The sequence below is a fragment of the Tetrahymena thermophila genome (genome assembly GCF_000189635.1).
Source record: "Tetrahymena thermophila SB210 genomic scaffold scf_8254402, whole genome shotgun sequence".
NCBI classification, from domain to species: Eukaryota; Ciliophora; class Oligohymenophorea; order Hymenostomatida; family Tetrahymenidae; genus Tetrahymena; species Tetrahymena thermophila.
This window is the reverse complement of record NW_002476185.1, coordinates 60,212-75,544: the sequence shown is the minus strand read 5'-3', so window position 1 is coordinate 75,544 and position 15,333 is coordinate 60,212. Positions and strand designations below refer to the sequence as shown.

Sequence of the window (15,333 nt, the reverse complement as noted above, 5' to 3'; positions counted from 1 at the left end):
GACATATAACTCATCAAAAAAGCTTTGTGAAGATAATTATTTCGCAATATTAAAAGTAGCACTAACATAAAATACATATTATTTGATTAATATCTATGAAATAGATTTAGAATTAACCACTATCAATAATAATTTGATTCAGCTTTCTTTATTAAACTAAAATAGAATTATTAAACACTTGACTTTAAAATATTAATTTTAATTGGATAAATTTTGTATTTTTTCATAATTTAATGAAGTTTATTTAGTATTTTTACATAAAGAGCCATTCATTTAATTAACACCTTAATTACTTGAACTTCTTCAAAAATTAAAATTTTAAAATAAAATAAAAAGCATTTGGGGAGATGGATGGTAATTTATTAGAATTTGCACCAATAAAAATACTATCTATAGCTTAAAGAGAATGAATTTTTATTTTTTTAGTTGTACTTTAAATCTTAATAATATGATAAATAAAATAAATTTAAAATTGAATAGGTTGAAATTTTAATTAAAAATTGAGAAATTAACTTGAAAAAATGTAAAGATAGATAGATAGATGTTTGTAGAAGAAAGATAATGTAAAATTTAACTATCACTTATTTTTATAAAACTTTAATGATCATAAAGGAAAATTCTAAGAAACGATTAATGAATTTATAAGAATAGTTATGAAAAATGACTAAGTTTATCATTTTTTAGAATAGAAATTCTAATATTAATATTAAAATTCTTACATATAGTATTTTGAAGAAGACGATAGACAACCTAAAATACATTATCATCATATGTATATAATTTTAAGAATCACAAAGGAAATTCTAAGAATTTTTGAACAATTTAAATTCCAAAAAAAACTGTTAAATCATAGTAATGAAATATTTATTATTTATTTGGTCATTTTTTTTAGGAATATGATTAAAAAACTATTAAAATATTTGTTTGATTTTTTTGGTAGAAAAGCTAATTAATAGATAAAAGGACAGGATCTAATTAAATAGTACGTTAATATTAAATAAATTGTGTGTGATGCATTATTTTATCAAAAAAATTTAATAATAATAATAATAAAATTGAAAAAGTTAGATATTTTTTTTGATATTAATTAAAAAAATAAGACTTAAGAATATTTTACTATTGAAATAACATTTTTAATATATAAGGAAATACAGATATTTCACCCCAAGTAACTCAAAGCTATTGTATTTTCTTTGGTTTTTAAAATTAAACACCAATTTTAACTGATAAATAAAATACAAGAGTTACTCGGGGTGAAATATCTGTATAAACTATTAAATTAATATTTTTAGATTAATTGATAATCAGAATTCATTATTTATTTTTTATATATATTGCTTTGAATGATTCCAAAGCCTGTTTAATAGAAGTAAATTTGCCTGGATTTTATAAAATCATTTCAAATGCTGGTGTGTATTTAGTAGTTAAATAATTGGTTATTATTTCTTTGCAGTTTAATGAATATTTTATCAAGATTTATCTCAATACAAAGATGGAAGTCTCCTTGAATTTTTGAATTTCTTATTAATCACTAAAATTTTAAATACTTTATTATAAAAATTTATTTAGGTATTATAGTGAGTTTTATTTTTTTTTGTCTAAAGTTAGACATTCAAGCTTATTTTCCAACTCAGGATAAAATTTTAAAATCTTTTTTTATAAGATTGGAACAATTAAAACAAATAAATTTTTGGTTTCTTCAGAACTTATTTTATCAAATTTATTTTAGTGGATAGTTCTTTTATTAGGAATAACTTAAAAGTTTTATTTTTAACTTTATCTACTATCTATAGTTTTAGGTTTTTATATCTTTTTTTATATTTGGATTGGTTAATATTAATCAAATTAGCTCATAGTACTGCGCTACACATCTATAGAATTGAAACAATTACAGCAGAATTATTATTATTATTATTATTATTATTCATAGGTTATTTCATTTTATAAAAATAAAGTACTGTTATTTTCAGGTAAATTTTAAAATGAGGAAGATTACAAAAAGTTAAATTGCTAATCATCTTATTAATTTGGATATAAAAAATTTTAAATTTCCTAGTGTGGATAAAAATTTTAAGTAAACTCTTCTATATATTAATCGTTTTTGAAGCTATTTTCAAATAGATGCCATTATTGTGTGTAGTTATTTAAAGACATTTTTGAATTTGATTAACTTTCTTCTGTTTTTAGTTAGATCTATTTTTATTAGAAAGATTATTTTTTCGTTTTTTGTTTTGATTATTTTTTTATTGATAATCTGCATTCGATTAATATCTTTTAAATCATAGATAAACCATTTAGAATATTAAAGTTAATTAATTTTTTAAAAGTATTTTATTTTTCTTATTTTTTTAAATTTACAATAAATCTAATTTTAAATTTTTTTAATCTAGCTATCCTAAATTAATTTAAATATTGATGAATAAACATCTTTTACTCAATAAAAGCTAGTAGAACCTTTAAATTTTTTATTAATTTGCTCATTTTATATTTTTGCTTTAAATGAGTAGGAATTTAGTTTTTGATATACAAATTCAATCAATTTATCTTTATTTTGTATTTCTAATGAATTTATTTATACTCCTCAATAATACGCATTAAATTTATAATATCTTTATTTATTATTATTATTTTATTATTTAGTTTAATAAATAATAATCTGTCTATTCTTATGCATATTTTCCATTTAGATTATTAATTAATATTAAAAAAAGATTTCCCACTAAAAATTCTAAATAATATTATGGCTCTAACAATAACGGATAACAATTTTTTTAGAAGAAAATAGATAAAAATTATTTAGAATATCTCAATATGTTTCAATACTATCTAATTATATTTAGAATATCTCCTTTATTTATATAAAATCAAAATAATTTAATTAACAATATTTTGTTAAAAAACACTTTTATTTTTTTAAATAGTTTATTTTTTTTGCTTTTATTTTGTTTATGAAGTGTAATTATTATATTTTTTATATATCAGTCATTTACCCTACAAGTTAGGAAATAGAATTTATCAATTTTAGTAATGATACTCAATAAATAATTTAAAAAATGGATAAAATAAATATGAAACATTATATGTCATTTAATAAATTAAATAAAAGATCTTCATCTTTTATTTTTTACATAGCCTTTCTAATAAGCTCAATAAAGCTAAATAATATTTGGCTTAAAGGATAAATGATTAATTTATTGCTCAGAATTTATTAAGTTTTTTACTTTAAGAGTTTCTATATTAATTTTGTGTGTGAAAAATATGTTTTATCTCAAAATAATTTTCAAATTTAAGAGATAGTAAATATATTTATATTTGTTTATAAATTAATTAGGTAAAATATATTTAAGGATTTAATTTAAAAATGTGAAAGAAATTAAGGTAGACTCTAGAGAACTTTTGCCTACCAACTACCAGAGGATATTTTGATTATTTAATAAATGAGTGATTTATTCAATCACCAACCAATAAATATTTTTAATTTTGATAAAGACCAATCAAATAAATTTGAGAAATATCAAATTAATTTCCAGATAATCCATAGATTTTAAGAAAGTATTAATTTTTTAGATTTTCAAAATGGTTAATAACTTTTAATATTTATTATTTATTAATATAATTGTTTTTTCCATTAATTTTAATAAAAATTTTAAAAAAATCAAATATCATTTATTTTTTATTATTATACTGCCTAGCATGTCAAACTATACTAACCTTATGTAAATTAAATTTATAAACTAAATTATGATGGCATACCATAATTTAATCAAAAGCTTAAAATTTAGAATAGATAGGAAAAATTCCCTTTTATGCATGATACAAAAGATAAGATCATCAAACAAAGATTAATCAAAGTAATATTAAATTTAGATTATAAATAAAGCAATATAACTAACTCAGTTCTATTTTTCAATATATTACTTTTAATAGAAATTTATTTATAAATTTAAAAAAAGAGATATTTTAATTTTTTATAAGATTTACTATTTGAATAAAGAAGAACTATATTTGAAATAACTGAAATTAATTTGTCTAATATTTAGACACTTTTTCTTAAAAAAGATAAATTTTGTAAATTGTTACAATCTTCAATCTGAAACTATAAAAATCTACCTTGGAAAAGTTCTAAAAATTAATCGATTAATGAAAAAGATATTCAAATTCAGCTATTTTTTACTGGACTGATGAAATAAATGTAAGTGAACACAATAAGAAATATATCTAAATGTTTAATATTACTAAAAATTTAACTTTTAGAACTAGATTGATTGATCGATTAAATTTGTATAAGCACAATCACAAAGGATAGTATTTAGAAGACTCAATCTTCATTATTAGAAAAAAAATTAGAAAGAAAACAAAGTGATCATTTTTGATAATTTAAAAAATTAAAAAAAAGAATGGATAGCACGCATCACTCATTATGTTAATAGTAAAATATGGATAATATTTGAATGAGTTTGACTAATACATCAATCAACCAATTAAGAGAAGAAAAGTTTTTAATTATAATTGTTAATTTATACATAAAAAGTTAAACTAAATATCCAAAAGGAAATACTCTTAAATTATAACAAAAATAATTAAAAGGCATTAGACTTAGAACAAAATCACAAGTACTGCATTACACACTCGAAATTATTATTTTTTTTGAAGAAATACAATACAGACAACCAACAATTTCAAATAATACAAAAATTAATAAAAATATAGATAATTATTCAAACACATTTACAAAGAAAGAAATACACACATATATTTATAAATAACTTATGATAGAAGAGAATTTAATCTCCAACTTTGAGATATCAAAAGAGGATGATTTTGGCATGGCTAACAATAACAGCTAGCAAAATACAAGGGAAAAAAGAATTTCTAAAATGAATACACATGAACCTACAACAAATTATTCATAAATGAAGCGAGATACTCTTGCAGCATTAAATCTTGGAGATGATGATAATAATAATAAAATTTCTAATAGCAATGTTGACACAATTAATCATAAATATAGAAAAACATTAACATCTGGATCATTAGAATCTAATATTTATATTAAAGGAAATCTCGTTTTTGCAAATGCTGCTGGGGGAAGTAATGCTTCTACACCAAGAAGATATGTAAGCGGTGAATAAGACTATCAAAAAGTTGCATGTCCTTCTCCTCTTAAGCCTGTATATTCTAAGGAGGCTTTAGCTAAATTATAGGGGAAAAAGCTTACTGAGCTAAGAGAGAATGAACACTTAGAAGAAAGTACCGATGAAAAAATACATGATAATTAGAGTCATAGCGAAAGTGGTTCTTAAAATAGCAATAGAGCAATAGATAGTCCTTAGTAGTCTGCTTAAGCTAATTTACCAGTTCTTTAATATGAATAAAACTCTTCAAATTAAGTTGAAGTTAGTCAAAATGAGAGCTTTTTGCATGTAAATAGATCAAATATAAAAAGTAGATTCTCAAAAAATAGAGTTAGTGTTTCAGCCTTTAAGAAAGAAAATAGTTTTTCTAATCCAGATCAAGATAATAATAGTGAACATGACAATTAGAATTCCCCTTAGTCATTAGAATATATATAACCAGGTACTTAAGTAGTGCTTATTCAATCTCATTAGCAGCTTCCTGTATTGTAAGAAAAGATGCTAAAAAAAAATAGTTAGTAAGAGCTTACAGGTAATGAAGTTGATAAGGTAAAATTTTTAACTCCTGCTCAACGAAGAAAGTCCTAATTGAATAAAATGGAAGTAAAATAATTTTAAACATTAGCTGAAAAAAAGAAAGGTGAATTGACTGCTTAAGAACCTTAAAGTCCATTATCTGCTAAAGAAAAATTTAAAATTATAGGTACAGTTGCAAGAACTTTAACAAGATTATAAACAAACTAGGTCAGTAGAATAGAATCAACGGTAATAATATATCATTAAATTACAACAAACTCATTTCACAAAGATAATTTACATTGTTTTACTTTGATTTTAGCAACAATTTTATAATTTTCTTTTTAACAAATTAGCCAAAATTTTATTTACTAAAAAATAAATGAAAAAAACTTAATTTTTTTGCAAAAAATTTTGTAAACTTATAATGATTAATATTGACTTATTTCCTTATTTATTTATCAAAGAAGTTTTTTAATTTGTGTCTTAACTTGCATTCAGTAACTGGCTGAGATATTTGATTTATTATCATTTATTAGTTAAAGTGTTTGTTAACAAAAAAATCATTACAAAATTGAAATTCAATAAATTTTATATTAATTTTTTAATGTAATTTAAAGGAATAACTTGAAGCAGAGATTCACTCTTTGAAAAAGAAGGTCTCTTAAAATAAAGAGTCTGAAATAGAAAATTAAAATAATAATCCTGCCAAAAACAATGATGTAAACAATGCTTTTAACATGGTTAGAATGGTAGAAATGATTTGCGAGTTTTCTGAGAGAGGACACCCTGAAGATATTAAAAACATAATAGATATTCTGTAAAAAGATCCAAAAAGGTAAATTTTATTACATAGAAAAATGATAAAAATATATTATCTGATAAATATATCAAAATAAATTTTCTTAAATTTAAAAATCTTTTGTTATTTAATCAAATTTTATTCTAAAAAAAGATATTTGAGGTCTCCTGATGATCCTTAGCATTTACTTAATAAATTCAATTCTAAGAGTTAAAATGCATCCTACTTAGCTTGCAAAAACGGAAACTTAAATGTAAGTATATAATTATTAAAATAAATAATTTTTTATGTAAGATATCTATTTGTAAACTATTCCGTTAATTTAAAAAGATAGTATAATTTTTGGTCAAATAAGAAAGCAACTTTAACATGAAATCAAAAATTGGGGGTGAAATAGAAGATTATCCATTGTAAGTAGCAGTCAGATGGAATCACAAGGAAGTAGTTGACTTTCTCTTAAACCAAAGAGTAATTAAAATCTCCCAGCAATAAATAGAAGCTGCCTATAGAGAAGCTAAGTAAAACAAAGAGATCAGAAGAATCCTTTCTCTTCATCTTAAGAAAAAACCTTTCTTCCTTTGTTGCTGATAAGCCTTTTCAATAAATAAAAAATACCTATTAACAAATAAATTTTTTCTATCTTATCCTTTTTTCTTACTCAAAAAATTTATTGTTTAATAAGGCTTGCACATTAATTAAAATCTATCAGCAAGTTTGAATAACAAATAATTTCAAAACCAAGATAATAATATAGCTATAATGATAGCAAGCCTATTTTCTGTAAACTATTTGGATAAATATAAGTAAACCATCACCACCATTAACAACAATAACAAACTTACTAAATACCCTCTTAATACTCTTAATCAAATAAAAGATTATAAATTTCAATAAAAATATACTAAATCTCATAAAAAATAAATCACTTAAACAATCTCTAAATAATAAATAAATAATTAAATGCTAATCTTAATCTGTCTAACAAAAAATTGACTAATTTGGTTGAGTAATACTGAAATTAATTTTGATAATTTATAATAATAATTTCTTAATATTATTGATAGAATCTAATTGAACAAAGAAACATACAAAAATATATAGTTGTAAGTTCGTACCATAATATAGTAAGAATTGATACATATATAAAAAATTTAAATGAAAAAATCTCTATATTAATAAAAATCTACAAAAATAAATTAATGTAATTGTTACATACATATTGTACATATAAATCTTATTTATAAACTACTTTTTATATATTAAATTATATACTTAATTTCTTACTTATTTATTTATTTATTTATCTTTTTTATCTACTTTTAATATTAAATTACATGCATATTTAATTTTTATTTTAATTTATTTTTTTACTTTTTAAATAATTTTACTATTTCAATTTTTTAATTAAATCTTTCTCATTAAATTACTTTTTAAATCAATAAATAACTTCACTTTTTTGTGAAATTTGATTTCTATTATTTTTAAGCAGCTGGTATCATCATTTTTTTAGAAACTTCTCCAGATGAATATTCAACTGAGGCTTCAGCAATTTCTATTAATTTAATAAAGTATTTTTTTTTAATTTTTAGTTAATTAAGTTTTAATTTACCAGACATATTTAACATATGCTTAAATTTATTGTATTCCTCTTGCCCTGAGTTATTAAGCAATTATGACTTGTACATTTCGATCACTTCATCAAGTTCTTTGTCTAAATTTTTTCTTGTCAATCTAAAATCATTCTATTTTATTAATAAAAAAAGTCAATCAAAAACTCAAAAAAGACTCTTTAAATACATTTTCTTTCTATTCATTTTTAGAATCTCCTTCTTCTGAACTAACTTCAAAGTCTTCTTCATACTCATTATCTTCTTCAGAATCTAAATAATCTTCTCTTTGAGGAAGCGACTCAAAATCTAAATCATCATCTTAGAAATCATTTATTTCTTCTTAATTGTTTTTTTATATATTTTAAGTTGGAATCTAAGGCATCATTTAAGTTTAAATGTGCTCACTGATTACAGTCTAATATTTAGATGCATCGTCACTTTTATTTGATTTTATAAACTCACTATTCAAGAATTCATTTTTATACTCACTGACATCGCTTGGAGCTTAAGATTTTATATTTTCATGTTCTTATGCTTCTTCATTTTCTATTATTTCTTCGATAATTTGTTCTTTACCTCCACTTGTTATAATTGTGCTTTATTTCTTGGGCAAGTTACTTTTAAATGCAGTGTTATTAAAAACAGAATCCTATTATGCAAATAAATAAATAAATTATTTTGTTATTTATAAATAATTATTTTTGATCATTAATTAACTTAACTATAAATTAAATAATAAACTCTGAATTATTCAATAAAATAAAATTATTATTTAAACAATTTTATTGAATTTAATTTTGTTTAACGAAAGAGAAAAAAAAATTAAAGTAGCTCAAACAATTTGTTAAAATATCAAAAATTACATTAGTTAGTGAGAGATTAAAGGACACGTTTGAATCTTATAGAAGAGAGTTATTTTATCCTTTTTAGCTGAAATGAAAATTTTATTTTTTTGAACTATCTTACAAATTTATGTTAGTTTGTACCTTTTCTGCCTAATTATCAGGAATATTTTTTATCTAAATGTCTTCTTCTATTTGGGTCATTTCAAAATTATTTTTAGAATAGTTAGTATTATACCTTTATTAGCTTTAAGCACTAACAACCCCTTGATTTAGCTAAGTTGGTGTTGGTTGATAATTTTAATTTGAGGAAGCTTTTTAAGGATGGATCAAATTATTTTATTTTTAATTATTTTAAGAGGCAGAAGAGCTAGAAGCTACTTTTTAATTATTTATAGTTGGACTTTTTTTTGGGTTTGGAGACTCTTTTTTTATTTATTCATACTCCTATTTAACTTTATTCATCATTTCCTGATACTTCTTATCATAATCATCTTCATCAATTACTCTTGATGAGTTTTTACTGCTGTTACTTGTTTTACTTTCATTACTTAACACTCCTGAAGAAGGATTTTTTGATATATTTTACGGAGTTCCTACCTACTTTTATGCTATTTAACTTTAAGGTGACTATTTATTATGTGTTTCAACTTTGTTTTTTGTCATAATCTATGGTGATTATTTTGTATGCTTTTCTTCAATCTTGGGTTGTATTTATCGAGAAGGTGATTACTTTATTTTTTAATCATTTTATCTTTATGGTGTTTAATGAGCTGTACTTGACTGTGAAGAAGCTGAAGATGGTTTTGAAAGTGATGGATTACTTGGTGATTTTTAATCTTAAAGATTAGAGGTGTTTGGCTTTTTATTATTACTGCCTTTAATTTCAACTAATTTCTTTTATACTTCGCTTTAAACTTCTTTCATTTACTTTTATATGAGTTCCTCCATCTTTTTAATATCATTGCTATTTTTTCTATTAATTTTTGTGCTACCTACAGATTTTTATTACTCTTAATGTTTCTAAACATTTTGTTAAGGCTAAGCTTTTATATTTGCCTATTTTTGAGCTTAATTTTACAAACTGTTTTTCCTTTAAATTTATTTTATTGAGCTTGGTTATTATTCTTTTTCCTAATTTATTTTCTACTCCTTTTTTATGTGCAACTGAGTTTTTTTAATTGGCAAATTTTTTAGTTCGTCTTTTAATCCTTTAGAAGATATAAAATCTTTCATAGCTTCATTCACAAAAGGAAATGATAATATTTATTTTGTCCTTGGTCTACTTTCTGGTTTTTTTGCTAATAAAATTCTATTTATTTATTAATAATTAAAATATTTAATAAATCTAAAATCTTAATAATATTGTACTAAACCAAACAATTTAGATCGCTTGAATACATATTAGGAATGTTTGGGTTTGGTTCTCTAATAATTTTTACAACTAGGGCCATCAGACTTTCTGAGACGAAAGGGTGCTTTAATATTTAAAATAGAATAAAGTTCAAAAATACTTCAGTAAATTAATTATCAATATTTAAAATTTATTAAATGAATTCATAAGTAGAATCTAAAAAGTTATATTAAAATATAGAATTACTTTCAAAGCACACATTTCAAAAAGCACGCATCCTAAAGCCCAAATATCTGATTAATAAGTATAAGGTTTGTTTTCGCAAACTTCTGGAGATAAATAATAAGGAGTTCCAATTAACGTTTAAGCTTTATCTGCTGTAGAGTGTAGCACCTTAGAGATACCGAAGTCTCCTAACTTTATGCTACCACTAGAAGTTAAAAATATATTTGAACTTTTAACATCTCTGTGCAAAACATGCTTTTCATGAATGAAATCAAGTGCCATTGTTAGTTAAATAAACCAATTTAAAATGATATTTTCAGGAAAGTGATCATTTTCTTTAAGCTTTTGCTTTATATGAAACGAAAGATCTCCTTACTCACAATATTCCATAATGATAATCATATAGTAAGGTTCTAAGAAATTTTCCTTATATCCAACAATATGAGGGTGCTTCAATTTCTTGAGTAAGATTAACTAATTAAAAAATAATTGATAAATATTTTAAGTAAATTGGTGAATCTTTGAAATAAATAATTTTATTTTAAATAAAATAATTGTAGATATTTGCATATAAATTACTTCTTATTCTACTGCTTATCTTTCCTGTTCATTTAAGTTTGTCAAAATAATTTTCTTTGCAATATAAAATTTTTTATCCTATTTAGATTTCACTAAAAATACTGTTCCTGATGTACCTTTACCTATTTGCTCTAGCTCTCTATATTTATTTTTATATTCGCTCTATTTTTTTACTACTTATGCAGCCTAAGATTGATAAGGTTTACTATTCTATACCTAATTTAAATTCTTAGAAACTGAAGGGCTAAGACCTCTTTTCATGAAAGATTATTCTAAATAAAAGTTTTGAAAATAGATAAGTAAGTTTTTAGATTATTAGAAATAATTATTGAATTTAATTGAGGATTGATTGATATTTATCTCTAAAAATCTTAGCTTTAAAATTAAGAGTGCAATTAGAAACATAGATTTTTTAAATCAGATATTTATCATTTTCTAAAATTTTACTATAAAATCTTTTTTAATATTATTCATCTGTATTAATTTTAATTCTTACTGACTTTTAATATTCCATTAAATTTTTTTGGTGTTAATAATTAATTTGCATATTTTAGTTTGCTATTAAACAAATTATTTTAAAAGAATATTTACCTTTAAGTTTTAAAATAAATCAAAGTTAATTTCTCAATAAACACATTAATTTAAAATTAATTTTCTCTATTTTTAAATCATTTATTGAAATAATTTACATCTTGAAAAAATAAATTTAAAAACAAATATATATCCACAAAAATGTTAAAAAAGATCTTAAGTAAATTAAATTAAAGAATTATGTAAAATGTTAATATAAGGGCTTTATTAACAAATGACTTAATTTTTTATTAGGTGTTATTAAAGAATAATTACATTAAAATATTTTAATTATATTTATTATTTAAAAATATCCAGGAGTTAGAATGAATTTAAATTTTTATCATCAATAATAATTAATAATTTACTTAATTATAAGTTATAACTTAAAAATCTAAACAATTAAGAAATTATTTTGATGAAAATAAAAACAATTACAAGCAATTAATTTATTTAATAAAACTAGTAGAATTGAATCAAAAAGTTTAATTAATAAATATTAATAAACCAATCTGAATATTTTTAATTTTTCTTGTTAAGTTAGTTAGTAGATTATTTTGTAATCCATTTAGGAGATGAATAATTCAATCTCACTTCAGACTAAAAATTCAGTATAATCTGTTAATAAAGTTGGATCTCCTATAGGGGCTTTGCATTTTTTCGGAAATGGGGATAATAATAATACGAACCATTTAAGAGTGATTCAATTTGAATATTAGGCTCTTTAAGAAGGCATACAGCATTTAGAAAATATGATATAATATTCAGTAGAAAATCATGAAAATTTAGTTAGAGATAAATTTCTAGTTAAAAAAAATAGATTATCAAGAAAGAAAAGGGAGATATATGAGTAAGAATAGCAACTTCAAAGGCAAGAAATGGAGTTAAATCAAAATCCTCAAATTAAAAAGGCCTTATTTGATTTATCTCAATTAAAAGAGTTTCATGAGAGAAAGGAGAAACAATATTTAAAGATATAAGAAGTAATTAATAAGGAAGATGAGACACTGAAAGCATTAAAGAGAGCTCATGAAAGTAGGATTGATAAGCTTAAAAATTTAATTTCAATCAATATAGAGGCTCAAATGAAGATTGATAAAATGAAAAAATACCTCAAATTAAAAAGAAAATAAAAAAATTTGTAAATTAGCTCCTAACCTAACATAAATATTCATGCTAATAAAGAAGGTTCTATTATAGGAGTTTCACAGTAACATAATACTTCTATTTAGCCTAATAGTGAAATAATGATTACTGAAGCAGCGGTTTTTTAAAAGAACAAAGAATTTTTACAAAATAAAACTACAAAACTATAAATCAATTTAGAATAAACTAACCAAACTTAATTACCGACAATTAACTCATCTACCACATAAAATGTATCAAAAAGTGTAGCTAGATCTGGTATTTTTTAGAATGTGGGGAAAATATTAACTAGCAGTAATTCCTAAACGAGAACTAATAAAAGATATTAAGTCTTTAACTAAAATAATTCAATCAGCAACAGTATATCTGTGCCTTCATTATTGAAGAAATAAAACAAATAAGACATTACATTTAGTTAAAATTCTAGCGTTGTACATTAATAGTAGTAATCTTTAATTAATCCTAATGCAAGCTCTATATTAGCTATGAATGAGTTTGATGATATGGCTTCAATTGATTAAGCTCAATAATCCCTATTTGCAAATGAGCTAGAGTAAATAAAAAAAGAAATACAATAATAAAAAAGAGAGATTGAAAGTAAAAAATAATTTATCTTTAAAAACTGCAGCAGCTAGTTAGAGTTAAATAACTTAGTAAAAGAATGCTTCAATTTAGTTTCTAAAAAATTAGCAAGTACTCTAAGCATGAGTGACAAAAAAGGATTTAAAGAATCAATGTATCTTACTTTAAGAAACAACAGTCTTTTTGTCACCCAAAATGAGTAAATTGTAAGCGATTTTAAGGAGTTACAGCACAACAACAATATAAATATTTAGGATAGACTTCTTGGATCAATAGTTTTTGATTCAATGATGAATATCATAAGAAAGCAAGAATAAGAAAAACTAAACAAATAGTAATACTTTCCATACATATCATACAAAAATTTCTCCCAATTTACTCTAGGTCAATTATTGACCATAATTAATTTAAAACCTGATCTTAAAGATTAGTTATTTTTATCATTTCAATTTAAAAAGTAAATTATTCATCTTTTCTTGGAGGATTTATAGAGAAAATTAGGAAGTTAATATTGAAAGTTTTAAATTATATAGTGGTAGCTTTCACTCATAAAAATCATACATCAATCAATCACAAATATATTCATCAAATACTTACTAATAAAATTTAATTTCTTTTTTAGTATTTCAATTTAGAAAAATGTATTCAAGAATTTATTTATGTTCATATATAAAAAAGGTTTAATAATATTCATATAAAATTATTTCAATTAATTAATAAAATCTTTAATTATATACATGATAAATTAGCTGTAAAGATGATTAAAGGTATTATAGTTAGACATATGAATATGTCTATTATATGAATACATACCAATTCACTTTGTTGGTTTAATTTAAAAATATCTTTAATCGAATTATTGATTGAAAGTTTATTTCTTAAATTTAAGGTAATTATTTATTACTTTTTAGGGAATTGGAAATAATTACTTATACACATATTTATATACATAAATCTATCATACAGATATAAATTATTTTTAATTATTGATATTTTATTGCTTTAAAAGATAATCTAATTGACATTTAGATCAATCACTTTTGCTAAATTTGAGATGACAGCAGTGCTGGATAATTTAATATTTGAATAGATATCATAAATGGTTAAATATGATCTGGTTTTTCTGGAGGAACAGAATCAACTGAAACCTCAGATGGGTAAGATAATCCCTTCATAGCTCCAGCAACTAATCCTCTAATAACTTAGTACCATAAACTGACAAATTCTTAAACTTCGGGAGACTCTGTGTTTGATAGCTTTTCAAACATTGTAAATGTAAATACTTTCAAATAAAATGTTCCTTTGAGATTATGATTAGCTTTATCTACGTCTTTCTAAAATAAATAACTCCAGAAATCTTTGCTAATAAATTTAATTTGAGGAAGACATTTTGCATTGTTCTTTTCTACATCTTCTTTGAATTTATCTAAGCAATTTTCTGTAATTTTTTCAACTACACTTCTCCCAATTTTATACCCTACTTCAAAAAGTGAATTTTATTTAACTTAAATACTTGTAAGCTAATCCTTGCAAGATCTTATAACAAATTGATTCATCAAATGGTAATATCCGAAGAAATCAACTGCGTTTATATCTTGTTGCCTCTAAAAGTTCATCATTTTAAACTTTATATTAAACTTTTATTACTAAGGTATGCTAAAATCAATATAATGTTGTTATTTCTTTTGTTTATCTAATTCTGTTTAACAAATAGTATTAAAAGTGATTAAATTTTATTATTTTGATTTAAAGTAAAAAATAAATATGTTAACCAAATATTTATTGCTTTGCCTTAAGTTTGTAGAATATTAATTTATTATTAAAATCAAAATACTTCTAATTACATAAGCAAATAATTGTATTGATAATGTGAATTTACATGCTATATACAAATATAAATAGATATATTTTATCATATAAAACAATCTCATTTGTATTTTAATTCAGCGCAATATTATTGCTTTCTTTTGTT

General features: G+C 22.0%; 4 protein-coding genes across 4 annotated transcripts; 1 reads left to right on the top strand and 3 right to left on the bottom strand. All coding sequences in view use genetic code 6, as the record gives it.

Annotated features, from left to right (window-relative positions):
• Positions 1-4,451: 4,451 nt before the first annotated feature.
• TTHERM_00657390 (ankyrin repeat protein) lies at positions 4,452-7,041 on the top strand (the record flags this gene model as incomplete). The annotated part of the gene is made up of 4 exons (XM_001024039.3): positions 4,452-5,900; positions 6,272-6,489; positions 6,607-6,706; positions 6,784-7,041. 4 exons carry the CDS (start codon positions 4,452-4,454, stop codon positions 7,039-7,041), a joined length of 2,025 nt encoding a protein of 674 aa, XP_001024039.2.
• Positions 7,042-7,901: 860 nt separating this feature from the next.
• Positions 7,902-11,324, bottom strand: TTHERM_00657380 (plant dual-specificity MAP kinase kinase family domain protein; the record flags this gene model as incomplete). The annotated part of the gene is made up of 7 exons (XM_001024038.3): positions 7,902-8,005; positions 8,063-8,195; positions 8,251-8,712; positions 8,927-10,217; positions 10,277-10,383; positions 10,506-10,958; positions 11,064-11,324. 7 exons carry the CDS (start codon positions 11,322-11,324, stop codon positions 7,902-7,904), a joined length of 2,811 nt encoding a protein of 936 aa, XP_001024038.1.
• A 1,978-nt stretch (positions 11,325-13,302) lies between these two features.
• Positions 13,303-13,713, bottom strand: TTHERM_000657361 (transmembrane protein, putative; the record flags this gene model as incomplete). Its single annotated transcript, XM_012799978.1, has 1 exon — positions 13,303-13,713. The coding sequence occupies one exon, from the start codon at positions 13,711-13,713 to the stop codon at positions 13,303-13,305; it is 411 nt and encodes a 136-aa protein (XP_012655432.1).
• Positions 13,714-14,395: 682 nt separating this feature from the next.
• TTHERM_00657360 (trafficking protein particle complex subunit 6b) lies at positions 14,396-14,980 on the bottom strand (the record flags this gene model as incomplete). Its single annotated transcript, XM_001024036.1, has 1 exon — positions 14,396-14,980. One exon carries the CDS (start codon positions 14,978-14,980, stop codon positions 14,396-14,398), a length of 585 nt encoding a protein of 194 aa, XP_001024036.1.
• Between the last annotated feature and the right edge of the window lie 353 nt (positions 14,981-15,333).